At 33.3% G+C, this 13105-nt stretch overlaps 1 protein-coding gene across 1 annotated transcript; it reads left to right on the top strand.

The window, feature by feature from the left end:
- The first annotated feature begins 11652 nt into the window (after nucleotides 1-11652).
- LOC113708625 (uncharacterized) lies at nucleotides 11653-12277 on the top strand. The gene has a single exon (XM_072065092.1). The coding sequence runs from the start codon at nucleotides 11718-11720 to the stop codon at nucleotides 12030-12032; it is 315 nt and encodes a 104-aa protein (XP_071921193.1). The 5' UTR covers nucleotides 11653-11717; the 3' UTR covers nucleotides 12033-12277.
- The last annotated feature ends 828 nt before the right edge of the window (nucleotides 12278-13105 follow it).

Below are 13105 nucleotides of genomic sequence, written 5' to 3' on the forward strand. Positions count from 1 at the left end.
TATTGTCTTCACAACACAAAAGGCAGTCAAGGGTCAAGCCATAGCAGATCATTTGGCAGAAAATCCAAGAGATGATGATTACCAGCCGTTGCATACCTACTTTCCTGATGAAGAAATTCTGTTCGTTGGAGCAGTTGAGGACATGAGTGAGCAGTATCCTGGATGGAGGTTATTTTTCGACGGTGCGTCAAACTCTTTTGGAGCTGGAATTGGAGCAGTTTTAGTGTCGCCTGAAGGGAAACATTATCCTGCTACCGCCAAATTACAGTTTCCTTGTACCAACAACATGGCTGAGTATGAAGCCTGTATTTTTGGATTGAAAATGGCATTGGACATGGAAATCAAGGACCTGATAGCATTCAGTGATTCTGATTTACTTGTGCACCAGACGCTTAAACAGTGGGTAACTCGGGATTCAAAAATTATGTTGTATCATTGTAACTTGCTTAGTTTGGCCAGCAAATTCAGGAATTTGGAACTCAGACATATTCCCCGCACTCGTAATGCCTTTGCTGATGCTTTAGCTACTCTGTCTTCAATGATCCAACATCCAGATGAGCTGGTGATTGAACCTATACAGATCCAACTTCAGAATGGGCCAGCGCATTGTCTGGTTACAGAAAGGGTCACTGATGGTCGCTCTTGGTACAAGGATGTTAAGGAATTCATGAAAACGGGATCCTACCCTCCTGATACTGATTCTGTTGCAAAAAGTTTCTTACGCAGAATGTCATCAAGATTCTTCTTGAATGGAGAAGTGCTATACAAGAAAACATCTGATTTGGGCCTTTTGAGATGCATCAATGAAGAGGAAGCCGATTATATGATGAAAGAAGTGCATAGTGGGGTCTGTGGGCCACACATGAATGGGCATCTACTGGCTAAGAAGATCATGAGAACAGGATATTTTTGGCTTACCATGGAGCATGACTGTGTAGATTTTGTTAGAAAGTGTGTTAAATGTCAAATGCATGGTGATGTTATACGTGCTCCTCCTACGGAATTGCATAGTATGACTGCCCCATGGCCATGTTCGATCTGGGGAATGGATGTGATCGGAACTATTGATCCTCCTGCTTCAAATGGGCATCGATTCATTTTAGTGGCGATTGAATATTTCACCAAGTGGGTTGAGGCCGCGTCCTATAAGCATGTGACTAAGAAAGTGGTGGCGGATTTTTTGAGAAATAATATCATCTGTCGTTTTGGGGTACCAGAAACGTTGATCACTGATAATGCCAAAAACCTCAACAATGATATGGTGGATGGATTATGTGAACAGTTCAAGATCAAACATCGAAATTCTGCCATTTATAGGCCTCAGATGAATGGAGCCGTTGAAGCCGCAAATAAAAATTTGAAAAAGATCATTCGTAAGATGACTGAAGCACACCGGGATTGGCATGAGAAGCTGCCTTACGCATTGATGGCCTACAGAACTACCATCAGAACTTCTACTGGTGCAACTCCTTACTCTCTTATGTATGGGATGGAAGCAGTACTACCTGCAGAAGTTGAAATTCCTTCCTTGCGCATTCTGATGGAAGCTCAGATAGAAGAAGCTGAATGGGTCAGAGAACGTCAAGAGCAGTTGTCTCTGATTGATGAAAAGAGGTTGAATGCCGTGTGTCATGGACAATGTTATCAGCAACGAATGGCTCGGGCTTACAACAAAAAAGTCAAACCCCGTTTGTTTGAAGTTGGAGATAAGGTTTTGAAACGGATTCTTCCAATGCAAGATGAGGCTAAAGGGAAGTTTGCTCCCAATTGGCAAGGACCATTCATTGTTAAGAAAGTGCTATCCGGAGGAGCACTTATTCTTATGGAAATGGACGGACAAGTTTTTCCCCAACCAATCAATGCAGACATGTGCAAAAAGTTTTTCATTTGAAAAAAAAAAAAAAAAAAAGAAGAAAAAAAGAAGAAAAAAATCTCTTAAAAAAAAAAAAATACTGCGAGAGATGGATTTCAGGCATGATTCCTCTCATTTTTCCATTTCAATATACTATCCCTAATTTTCCTTCTTTCCTTTTGACTCTTCATAACCATTTTCCTTTTCGCTTGGCTGTCCCTTAAGATCACTAACCCCATATTGGGGCAATTTGTTTCTAAAAAAAAAAAAAAAAAAAAAAAAACAGAAAATAGAAAAAAATATAGAAAAAGAGAGAGAGAAAATAGAGATTCTGTCAGAATTAAACTGGGGCAAATTTTATCTCTTTCTCACCCTAGATCGGGGTAAGTTTTGAAAGAATGCTATCTCAAATGATTGCAAACCCATCATATGATCCGCTGTCAAGCCTTTCAAGCCTTAACCTTTCCTTTGCTACTCTATCCGATCCTAATCACAAGAACCAAAATTGCCGAATTTCGTCTTTTGCAGTACTTTGAAAAGAAAAAAAAAAAAAGTTTCAACTGGCAAATGATGTAAATACAAACTTTTCTGAAACATGTCAGAGAAGATTGTCTCACTGATGCTACTCATTATCAGATTATGACTGCAATGATACAGTTGGGGTTAAACTTGTCTTGTCTATGTCTCTAGGTGAAAACCTGAAAAGGCACCTTCTAAAAAAAAAAAAAAAAAAAAAGTCAAAAAAGAGGAAAAAAAAAAAGAAAAAAAAAGAAAAAAAAAAGAAAGAAAAATGAAAAGGGTGGGGGTAACCTTAGTGAAAACCCGAAAGGGCGCTGAGGTAGGGTTTTGGAATACAAGAGAATCAGCAACAGAGAAGAAGATGTTGAGGTCTGAAAGCTGGTGACTATGTTGATTTGGGTCTCTTTCATACTGTTGTTCTTTTGCCGACAATAAATTCCAAAATGGATGACTACGAAAGGGTCAAATGGAGCATTTTTCCTCAGCAAAGGCCATCCTCTAAACACGAATCCAAATTTTGATCCTTGGGCCTATATTCAAAAACTCAACAATTTTGTTTTACTATTCTATTTGCTATTTCATTTATTTATTGTGTATCATTGTTTATTTCATATTAGCATTATTGCATGATGAATACTATTTTTTGCAATTGTTTATGTTTCCCATTTATTGGGTCTCATTCAAAAGACAATCCCCTATAATTTGTCCCAAAGGGGTCCTGAGATTGAGGATCTTATGGTAACAAAGTCTGGATGACTGACATTTGACGGTTACAAAGATTCTGAAGAGGTTGTCGACCGGACCTAAAGAAGCAGTTTATCGATATTGAAACTCATGTTTACACGGCTCTCAAGGCAAAGGGATCTCATGGTGGTGGCAGTGTTTTCATCACAGTTGTTTCTTTTCCTTTCTTTTCCTTTTTGCAGGAAAGGTTATGTGACATAATACTGGTTTAGTTGAGCATGATTCACACTGGGGCAAATGGTAGAAGGATTGAGCTCCAAGTTTTGCTGCACATTTTCGAAGAAAGAAAGAAAATCATAATTCCCTTTCTTTTAAAGTTCGAAAAAAAAAATTAATCAAGAAAGTTGTAAGTCCGCCAAGTACGTTTGTCTTGTTTTATTACTACTTGAGCAACATGCATTTTAATCTTTCAGTTTGATGGTTTTGAACTTGCATTTTCATTTCTTTCAGTGTTTAATTGGGCTCGGGTCAATCCCACCAATCTGTTAAAAAAAAAAAAAAAATCAATCAAAAAGATCAATTTAAATTCCTGTTGGTGAGTCTCAGCGTCCACCGCGCACCCTTCTACCTCCCCTTCTTGACAATTTAATTTTCTGTTGGTGAGTCTCAGCGTCCAAGCGTACCCTTCTATCTCCCCTTCTTGACAATTTAATTTCCTGTTGGAGCGTAATCGCGTTCCTCCGCGCATCTTTTTCCAAAAAGATCAATTTAAATTTCTGTTGGTGAGTTTCAGCGTCCACCGCGCACCCTTCTACCTCTTTTTTTTGACAATTTAAATTCCTGTTGGTGAGTCTCAGCGTCCACCGCGCACCCTTCTACCTTCCCTTCTTGACAATTTAATTTTCTGTTGGTGAGTCTCAGCGTCCACCGCGCACCCTTCTACCTCCCCTTCTTGACAATTTAAATTCCTGTTGGTGAGTTTCAGCGTCCACCGCGCACCCTTTTATCTCCCCTTCTTGACAATTTAAATTCCTGTTGGAGCGTAATCGCGTCCCTCCGCGCATCTTTTTCTAAAAAGATAAATTTAATTTTCTGTTGGTGAGTCTCAGCGTCCACCGCGCACCCTTCTACCCCCTTTCTTGGAGCGTAACCGCGTCCCTCCGCTCATCTTTTTTCTAGTTATGACAAGTTTCTTTTCCTGATTGTTTTGATTAATAATTGTGCTTTCTCATTCATTTTGTGAAGTTCTAAGAGTTCAGACTTTTTCGACTTTGCAAAGATCATAGTTGGTCAATGCACTTGTTTCATTGTGGAGGACTGTAGATTCGAACTACGTTTGACCTGATTCCCATAGTGGGATACGTAGGCAACTCTACATGGGTTCGGTCACATTTTCTGCAATATTATCGCATCATTTTGTCCAATAATTTCAGCCAAGTGTTGGCTTGTTTATTTTGGCTCGGGTACAGCTAGAAGAGATAGGTAAATAATTTGGTGTCTACGTCTTTGTCTTGAGTTTCTTTGAAACTCTAGACAAAGAGGGGCAAGCTGTAGACACCAAATTTTTGTCAATTTTTAATGTTTTCCTGAATTTTTATCTATTTAATAAGTTATCTATTATTATTATTATTATTAATGTGTAATTTTCTCATTTTTGCAGGTTTATTTTAGAAAAGAAAAAGAGAGAAAAAAAAAACAACAAAACAAAAACAAACAAAAAAGGGAGAAAAGTTAAAAACAAAAAAAAAATCAAAAAATCAAAAAAATCAAAAATCAAATCAAAATCAAATTATTACTAAACTTACACATTTTCATCATTTTCTCTACCAAAACCCCTATTAACCCATTCTACACTCAACTCCCACGGGCTTTTCTTTTCATTTGGCAGAAGCCATCATTTGGAAAAAAACCAAACCCATTTGACTCCTTCTTAGCCATGAGTTTTTTGCTCTGCCAACACTCAACATTTGCAGAGGAGAAAACACGCACAAAAAGCTAATTTGGCGACCCATTTTACTCACTCGGCTCTCTCTGGAAAAATCAGACAGGCCACAAAGAAAAAAAATTCCCAACTCCCTCTCAATATACATCCCTCGGCCCTTTCTTTGACTCTCACCAGAAAACACACAAGAACAAAGCTCCCCATTTTGGCCTTCCTTAAGCTCTCAACGGACAGAAAAGGATAGACGAAGGAAACTTTGGGAGCCAGGGAGATACGCTCAAGGTGTGGAAATTGTATCAAACATTTTGGTTAAGGAACTACCACCTACATTGAGGTATTTTCTAGTTTTCTTTCTACCATATTACAATCCATGTTTCAATGTCTAGTTTCTCTTGTTTTGCTGTTTTATTATTATTATTATTATTGTTGTGGTTGCATATTAATTTTTCTTGTTTGCTGGTTTGTATTGTTGTTGTTGCATTGCTGAAATTTGGGAAAAGGCATGAACTAGATGAGGGAAAAGGAAATGATGTCTGTGAATGCATATTAATTGTTTGAAAAAATGCCAAAAAGATTTTTAGGGACTGTTTTGCCTTAATGTAGTCTTTTGTTATTGTTTTCTGGTTAGTTAAAATCATAGTTGTATTGTAGAGGTTATAAGGAGTATTGTAATATATTTTTTATGATTTTTGGTGAAAGATTTGGGTGTTTTGAAAAATAAAAACTGGACTGTATTTTTGACATTTTGGCCACTTTCAGACCATCTTTTGTAAAAACTAACTCCGAAAATGGAGTCTACTCGAAAAATCGAGTGAAGGGGTGTATTTTGAGAAATTTTGATCACCATGGCTGCCAGCTGAAGCTTCTTCGGTTAGCCGAAGAAGAAGGAAAGGAAACGTATGGGGAAGAAAAGAGAAAGAAAAGAAAGAAAAGAAAAGAAAGAAAAAAAGGGGATTGGGCTAATGTTTATTTTTCGTTGGGCCAAGAGCTAGTCTTGTTAGGTTTTGGGGCTGGGCTTTGGTTGATGTTTCTTTTGGGTTTCGGTTGGGCTAGGAGGTTGGAGCCCACGTGTTTTGGCTGGGTTTGAGTGATAGAAGACGGGCTGGCCTGTGTGTTTTGGCTTGGACTTTCGGATGGGCTTAGGTAGTTTTCGGCCCAAAGAAATAAATAATGGCCCAGTGGCCTGTTTTCTTAAGAAGATCTGATAACGAATTTGCATTTTAGCCCCTGATCTTTGGAGTAGTTTCGTTTCGGCCCATAACATTTTAAATTCTTTTCAACTCGGTCCTTATAGTAATTGCACTTTGGTCCCTGATTTTTATCTTTCATTTAATTTTGACCTCTAAACTTTGAAAAATACAATTTTTGTCCCTCAAAAGTTTTCAATTTTTGCAATTCAGTCCTTGACAAATTTTGACTCTTTTTTATTGTGATTGCTTCTTTTCTTTAAAAGCTAATGATGTTACTTTTGAATATATTTAACTTGCAATTTTTAGATGTTCTTAAATTTCTTTGCGTTTGACATGTTAATGTGAATTTAGTATTTTAACATTATTATCATTTGCAATTAAAGTGGTGCCATGATTCTTTTGTTCATTGTGAGTATAAATAGGATAATTTGACTCCACTTAGTCACCACTTCAAACGGGAGGTACTCCTATTTTATTATTTCAATGTCAATTACGTGTTCTTATGTGCTCCTATGTGCTCCTATGTGTTTATATATTTTTATATGCTTTATTTATTTGATTTAAATATTCATTCAAATTTTCTTATATATGTTTTAGTTAGTTTTTATAATGATTCGAGAGGTATTTAAATACCTCAAAAATGTAATAGATAGGATAATTAGATTTGTTTTATTATATTTTCCCTTCCTAGATTGTGGTTAGGCGCTCCTCGATGTAATAGATAGGTTGCGTGTTTATGTGGCTTATGTGTTAATTGTTTTATCCGCTTTTCTTAGGATTTTGGCATCTAGATATTATGCTTACGTGTTATGTGTTACGTGCTCTTATGTGTTTATTTGTTTTAATTTATGCTTTATTTGCTTCACTATGAATTGTTAATGCATAACGTCACCACACTAGTCCAACGCTAGTTGTGGCTTCTCTCTTCGCTTACTTGCTAGTCCAACGCTAGTAAGGACTATTAGAAATGGGCTAGTCCAACGCTAGACCCTTTAGGTTGTCTTGCGCTAGATTCATCTTTGTGTGCTATTCACTACATTTTCATGCAATATTTTCATTTTTAAGATCTTTTCTCATTTGCATGATATTCCCTATTATATTATCCCTTATCCTCTATATGTGTTAATCATATCATTTAGAATTGCATTTCATTTAGGACATTGTATAATAGGTTAGTTCATTTGCTTGTGCATATTAGGAGAATTATTTTTCAAACATGGGAAATGGGTGATTATAACTTTTTAGTTCAAATACCCCATTAATCCCTGTATAAGAAAATTATGTCACGAGTTTTTGCCTCCCATACCCTTTATGTTGCATTCCCTTTTTCTTTGATCACTTATATCTATGTATATAATTTAATTTACTTTCTTTACTTTTCTTTTTTTCATCATTTGCATACTCGTGACCCTTTCAAGGAAATATTTTGGCTTTCGCAATTAATGCGATTGTTTCAATTAAACCTTTGAATGGATATTTTGACCCTTTCGATATTTTATAAATTTAAATTTGCATTCATGTAGGAAACATCCAAATATGATAAAATTAAGGGTTAGATTAGGAAGATTTTGACTAAACCTCGCGACTAGCTTAGACTAGGTTGAAAGGGTGCCTTAGGTTTGAGTCAATTGAACCTTTGCCTTCCCTTTCTTCAACCGTGACTCCCGAACCCATTTTCTCTTGTTTTCAATGACCTGGAGTTGTCAAAAAAGGTTTTGATTTATTTTATTTTTGTCAAAAAATATTTTTGGGTGACTTGGTACACCAAAACACCATACCAAGTGGCGACTCCTATTTTTTCTAAAAAGCCCTTTTAGACTGAATTTTTGGACCCAAATTGTCGCATTCTTTTAAGTCCCATTCTAGGTCCTTTTTAATTTATTATTAATAAATCACATCTTTTTATAAAACTCTTTTTCTTTTCCATCGCGAAAAATGGGGCGCGACATACTCTATATCCGAAACTTACTTTTTGGAGAGTAAGTTTAGTTCAAGTAATAGTAAGTTTTTATAGATTAATAGTAAATATTGTTGATAGAATAGTAAATTTAATTAATCATCAAAACTTACTAGTTTGTGGCATAAATTTACTATTTTACTTAAAGAAACTTATATGAAACAAGTATTAGGAAGTTTATTTGAAATAATGCTAAGATTTTTTTATTAATAATTGAAGCTTAGTATTATAGTTAGTAATTACTCGTAATGTAAATGTATGATACACAATTATACGTATCATTTATAAATGTTATATGTTTTAAGCATTTTAAATATACTATGAAAACGTTTTTTTTTTTTTTGCATAAGGCCTTATAAAATATGTAAGAATAATTTGTCATATTATAAATTTTGAATTATTTTTGAATTTGTGAAAGGTTAGAAAGTTTGGATGACAGTAACAACAAATCTTTCGAGTTATATATAGAATTGTACTTATCTATACATCACAATTTTCATACATTGACACCTATGAATATAATAAAATGGTACACAATTTTCATATATTAATGCCTATGAATTTAATAAAATGGAAAATCTTAATAAATTTATTTTCTGGGTCACAAGTATAAAAATTAAAGTTGTATTAACATAGCATAATCTTTGAAAATTATAGTAAAATTACCCATATGTTAGGTTCTGTGACTTTCAAACATACTTTGTATCATTTACATTATGGATTTGTATCCATATGTTTTCTATCAAACTATTTTTTTATTGGCAAATGGTATGTAAATTATTATAAAATGTCATTTTATAATCATCATAATTTTTTATAGATGAATCTTATGTAAACTGTTAAAATTATGAATTCACAAACGACTAAATCTAACTACTTTATGGCATATATTAGTCTAAATAACTAAAAAATTACTGTAATCATGTGCGCGTTGATTGTTGAATTGAAATTTCTTTTATTACTAGTACAAGTTCTTCTAATCAAAGCAAAATAAAATCAAATATCTTTTCCTTTTGTATGCAGTAGTTATGCTTAATAGAAAATTATTAACCAATTTTTACAATATATAATTTCTCCTAAAATTAGTAACATTTTCCATGACCTCTAACCTTGTCAATAATAATAACCACCGACATGTAGATAATCTTAAAAGCAAAAACCATCAATATGACAAAAAAAAGAATATTTTCATGATGAACGAAAAAAATTGCGATTTTATATAGAATCGAAGAAATTCATCATGAATGAGAATAAATTGCAAAGTTATCACATTTCTAATTTCATATGCATCCAGAATTTCATAGCAATAAAATGCCAATCCTCAGCTCAATGGAACTTCAATTATTGTTAACTTACTATTTTAGATGAGAAACTTACTTTCTTATTTTTAAGTGTTATCCTATTTAGGTGGATAGACCTATCAAATAATCAATGGTCGCTAAAAGTAAATCAAAAATAAATCAAAAAAGGTCATATAAGTGTTATCCTATTTATGTCTCAAAAAGTAAATCGAAATAAAAATGAAAGTTACTTTTAAAAAAAATAAATTACTACTTTATATTCGAAACTTAATTTTTGGAGATAAGTTTAGTTCAAGTAAAATTTTTATAGATTAATAGTAAATCTTGTTGATAGAATAGTAAATTTTGTTAATCATCAAAACTTACTAGTTTGTGGCATAAATTTACTATTTTACTTAAAAAAACTTATATGAAAATAGTATTAGGAAGTTCATTTAAAATAATGCTAAGATTTTTTTATTAATGATTTAAACTTAATATTATAGTTAGTAATTGTTGGTAACGTAAATGTATAATACATGATTGTATGTATCCTTCATAAATGTTTTGTGTTTTAAGCATTTTAATAAATGTATGTATCATTTACAAATGTTAAGTGTTTTAATAAATTTATTTTCTAGGTCACAAGTATAAAAGTTAAAGTTGTACTAATGTAGCATAATCTTTGAAAATTATAGTAAATTTACCCATATATTAAGTTTTGTGAGTTTCAAATATATTTTGTATCATTTACAATATGGATTTATATGCACATTTTTATCAAAATTATTTTTAATTGCAAATAGTATGTAAATTATTATAAAATGCCATTTTATAATAATCATAATTTTTATAGGTAAATGGTATATAAACTGCTAAAATTGTCAATTTATAATGAGTAAATCTTACTACTTTATGGTATATATTAGTCTGATCAACTAAAAAATATTACCTTAATTAAATGTACTTTGAAAGTTGCACCCCTGTCACTATTTCATTATTACTACCACAAGTTTTTCTAATCAAAGTAAAACAAAATCAAATATCTATTTCTTTTTATATGCAGTATTTATGTTTAGTAAAAAATTAATAAACCATGATTACATTTCATAATTTCTAATGAAATTAGTAACATTTTCTAAATAAATTAGAATAATTTGTAAAATATGTTATTTTTTTACCAATATAATCAAAAGAAATTTGCACTCTTAAAAAGCAAATGGGAAGAAAGGACGATGGCATAAGTATAAATGTGAGCAACTATATGCATATCACACCATGAGTTTAAGTTTGATTTGTTCAAAACAACAGTAATTTATTTGTTAGTATATATAAAATGCATATTATTTTTCTGCATATGGAAAATACAATTTCATATATACTAACCATTAACAAGATATGTAGTTTGAACACGATCAATTGAGCTCATATTTCATTTGTTTAGTTATCATTTATTTTGTTACTTAGGTTGAATATTTACATTTGAATAGAGTATTGATATCAGAGCTTCAATTATTCCCAATAACACTAATTTTATGTTGATAAAAGTTGGTCTAGACAATTAAGTGTCAATGACAACAATTGCTAGAATATATTTTTAAATTTTTTTTTGAAAAATGACAAAAAAATTACACTTTTTTTGTGAAAATATCAAATTGTTAATTCAATTCAAATTAATTTTATAATAAAAAATATTATTCCTCAAAGTAGTTGCTTTATTTGTATCTATGCCCGTACTAGTGTCGAATGGATAACTAAAATAGGAAACTGCAATAAAAAATAATGTTACAATAAAGGTGCAAATAGGTAGGACTTTTGCTAATTTTAACCCAAAATGATAAAAAAAAAGATAGGCTTTTTTGTTGTTTTGAATTCAAAAGTGTTGTGGTTGTGATAGAATTCTTTGTTAAAATTTGAAACGGTTCAGAATTTCAGAGATAAGTGACAAGGTGATTTTTTACTTAAATATGGAAATTTTTTACTTTTAGTATTAGTAAGTTTAATTTAAACAAAAGTAAATTTTATCAAATAATAAGTAAGTTAAATTACTCAAAGTGTAAATTTCTATTTTTGACTAAAACTTATCTTTCAGGCATATACTTACTAGTTTTAATTAAAAACTTATTAAAGTTAATATTAATTAATTTAATATAATATTTAAAAAATCGTTAAAAAATTTGATCTATCACTAAAGATAATAAAAATCTATAATAATAGGTTTCGTTACCATAACTATAGGCACCGAAGCATTGTCCGTAGAAGTATCAAGTACCAATTCGGACCCACGAGAAACATGTCGAGTAGAGGAGCCGACTCCCCGTCACCAGCCGATGACATTGGCATTGCTTTCCCGGAGTGCGACCGCCTCCACCGGGCCTTATCAGATTGCCACCGGCGGATGCCGGCGGGTCCATCTCGGCAGGCGGCATGCCGCCTCCTGAATCACTCTCTAGCCCAGTGTTTAGTAGCGGTAGCTTGTCCAAATGAATCAGAAGCCGTCCGAAACCTCTGCTCCAGCGGCGGCACCGCCCTCAAGCGCCACCAGTGCCGGCAGGCTCAGCAATCTCTCGCTGTCTGCCTCTCCTCGCGTCAGCTTCAAGAATCCTAACTTCCAAATTGAACTCTGCAGAATTCTCCATCTTCCATAATCGTCTTCTTAAGGTTACTGTTATTGAGCTTTCACATTTTCTAGAATGATTTTTGAGTTGTTGGTCATTTTTATCCATTCTTGAGGAAGAATTCAGTTTGATGTATCAGGTTATACTTGCAGTTTATGGTATCTATATGACGTAGTCTACAATTAAGGGTTGTCTTTTGGCTTGCCAAGATTGTTATGGACTTTGATATTTTTGAGCTCGTGTCTTGCCAATCTTCTTTTTAGTGTTATAGTTGCCTTATTACAACAGAAACTGCATTCCTTTCTTTTTTCTGGTCATCTGCCGATGAAGTTTACCACCTAAATGGTCTACCGCTACCAGTCTATGACAAACTATTAAGGGATGATAGCTCTGTATTGATTATTGAAGTTTGAGTTTGGAACTCGAGTTTCTTTTATCGTTTACAATGAAGAACTGGTGCCAACCTCGTTAGGATTTATCTGAACCTTTGAAACTGGAAGACGAGACTGGGAAGAATGTATTTGTGGATTAAGTTTGTCACTTTTTAAATATTTTCTTATTTTTGTTACCAGAATAGTGCTCTTTAAGAATTTCCGGGATTGAAATTTACTCTTGTTGTACCTTTGGTGATAGACATTCAAGTCATCTGAGGCTTTTAGTCTTCTATATTTCAGATATGGTTAACTATGCTCTCAATTTGGCTTGGTCAAATTAGTTGTACATGTGTGAATTCTACATTTATCCAATTTCTGCTCTCATTCTTATGGGATAATAATCTACAAGTTATGTGCATATAGCGCTTGATTATGTTGGTTCAGTGACCATTTTATTTGAGTATAAACTTTTACCTCGGTTATATTTGAGAAGATGATAGGCTTTGGTGTCACAGTGTTGTCTTGCAGTAGATAGTGGCGCTTGCTGCTGCTTAGATATACCTTGTCTTGGAGCAATAGACACTGATTTAGAGAGAATCTAGTCCTGCTGCATATTTCTGCAGGACATGAGGAAACTGATTCCAGCTATGTAACTGTTTTCTTTAGAGGATGTGTGCTTGTTTCCTCCT

The sequence above is a fragment of the Coffea arabica genome, chromosome 9c (genome assembly GCF_036785885.1).
Source record: "Coffea arabica cultivar ET-39 chromosome 9c, Coffea Arabica ET-39 HiFi, whole genome shotgun sequence".
Classification (NCBI taxonomy): Eukaryota; Viridiplantae; Streptophyta; class Magnoliopsida; order Gentianales; family Rubiaceae; genus Coffea; species Coffea arabica.

Coding starts and splice junctions, on each gene's coding strand:
- LOC113708625 (XM_072065092.1), top strand. CDS start 11,718: ATGTCGAGTAGAGGAGCCGACTCCCCGTCACCAGCCGATGACATTGGC.